Raw genomic sequence first — 1845 nt, 5'->3', positions numbered from 1 at the left:
GAGCCCCAGGGCTGAGTCCCTTTATGTAGAGAGCTGGCCGTTCCAGAGCCCCAGGGCTGAGTCCCTTTATGTAGAGAGCTGGCCGTTCCAGAGCCCCAGGGCTGAGTCCCTTTATGTAGAGAGCTGGCCGTTCCAGAGCCCCAGGGCTGAGTCCCTTTATGTAGAGAGCTGGCCGTTCCAGAGCCCCAGGGCTGAGTCCCTTTATGTTGAGAGCTGGCTGTTCCAGAGCCCCAGGCTGAGTCCCTTTATGTAGAGAGCTGGCCGTTCCAGAGCCCCAGGGCTGAGTCCCTTTATGTAGAGAGCTGGCCGTTCCAGAGCCCCAGGGCTGAGTCCCTTTATGTAGAGAGCTGGCCGTTCCAGAGCCCCAGGGCTGACTCCCTTTATGTAGAGAGCTGGTCGTTCCAGAGCCCCAGGGCTGAGTCCCTTTATGTAGAGAGCTGGCCGTTCCAGAGCCCCAGGGCTGAGTCCCTTTATGTAGAGAGCTGGCCGTTCCAGAGCCCCAGGGCTGAGTCCCTTTATGTAGAGAGCTGGCCGTTCCAGAGCCCCAGGGCTGAGTCCCTTTATGTAGAGAGCTGGCCGTTCCGGAGCCCCAGGGCTGAGTCCCTTTATGTAGAGAGCTGGCCGTTCCAGAGCCCCAGGGCTGAGTCCCTTTATGTAGAGAGCTGGCCGTTCCAGAGCCCCAGGGCTGAGTCCCTTTATGTAGAGAGCTGGCCGTTCCAGAGCCCCAGGGCTGACTCCCTTTATGTAGAGAGCTGGCCGTTCCAGAGCCCCAGGGCTGACTCCCTTTATGTAGAGAGCTGGCCGTTCCAGAGCCCCAGGGCTGAGTCCCTTTATGTAGAGAGCTGGCCGTTCCAGAGCCCCAGGGCTGACTCCCTTTATGTAGAGAGCTGGCCGTTCCAGAGCCCCAGGGCTGACTCCCTTTATGTAGAGAGCTGGCCGTTCCAGAGCCCCAGGGCTGAGTCCCTTTATGTAGAGAGCTGGCCGTTCCAGAGCCCCAGGGCTGACTCCCTTTATGTAGAGAGCTGGCCGTTCCAGAGCCCCAGGGCTGACTCCCTTTATGTAGAGAGCTGGCCGTTCCAGAGCCCCAGGGCTGAGTCCCTTTATGTAGAGAGCTGGCCGTTCCAGAGCCCCAGGGCTGAGTCCCTTTATGTAGAGAGCTGGCCGTTCCAGAGCCCCCGGGCTGAGTCCCTTTATGTAGAGAGCTGGCCGTTCCAGAGCCCCAGGGCTGAGTCCCTTTATGTAGAGAGCTGGCCGTTCCAGAGCCCCAGGGCTGAGTCCCTTTATGTAGAGAGCTGGCCGTTCCAGAGCCGCAGGGCTGAGTCCCTTTATGTAGAGAGCTGGCCGTTCCAGAGCCCCAGGGCTGAGTCCCTACTGGTATTCTATTCTCTTTATGCTGCGTTATGTTTAACCAGGACCCATAGGGCTCTGGTCAAAAGCAGTGAACTACAGTACCTTACAGAATAGGGTGCGATTTGGTACGCAATTCCAGACATACTGTAGACACTCTGACAATGGAAACAGTTGTCACTTTGATTGAACTGATGTGACTGTCATCCATACTGTGGAAATGTACTGACTCAGGGATCTGCTCAGCTGTTTACATAATCAATACAGCATATGAACAACAGTCAGGTCAATACTCTAGGTGGAAAAGACAACGGAAAATATGTCCTGTACATTCTAACCCTTGTAAAAGAGACCCCCCCTTTAAATAAAGGTAAAATGTGCATACCAGAGATTGTAAAAAACTAAATTGTGTGTTTCCCTGTACAGGCCCCGGGACATACTGTTACTGGTCCTACGTCCTTCCCTGGGGAAGACAAGAAGAGGACAGGAGATGGACAT

At 55.6% G+C, this 1845-nt stretch overlaps 1 protein-coding gene across 1 annotated transcript; it reads right to left on the bottom strand.

Moving 5' to 3' along the window:
- Positions 1–201: 201 nt before the first annotated feature.
- LOC106606183 (repetitive proline-rich cell wall protein 1-like) lies at positions 202–1845 on the bottom strand. The gene is made up of 2 exons (XM_045711750.1): positions 1803–1845; positions 202–1337 (listed from the first exon to the last, which is right to left on the bottom strand). The coding sequence occupies exons 1-2, from the start codon at positions 1843–1845 to the stop codon at positions 202–204; spliced, it is 1179 nt and encodes a 392-aa protein (XP_045567706.1).

This window comes from Salmo salar, unplaced genomic scaffold (genome assembly GCF_905237065.1).
Source record: "Salmo salar unplaced genomic scaffold, Ssal_v3.1, whole genome shotgun sequence".
Taxonomy (NCBI): Eukaryota; Metazoa; Chordata; class Actinopteri; order Salmoniformes; family Salmonidae; genus Salmo; species Salmo salar.
This window is presented reverse-complemented; position numbering and strand designations above follow the sequence as displayed.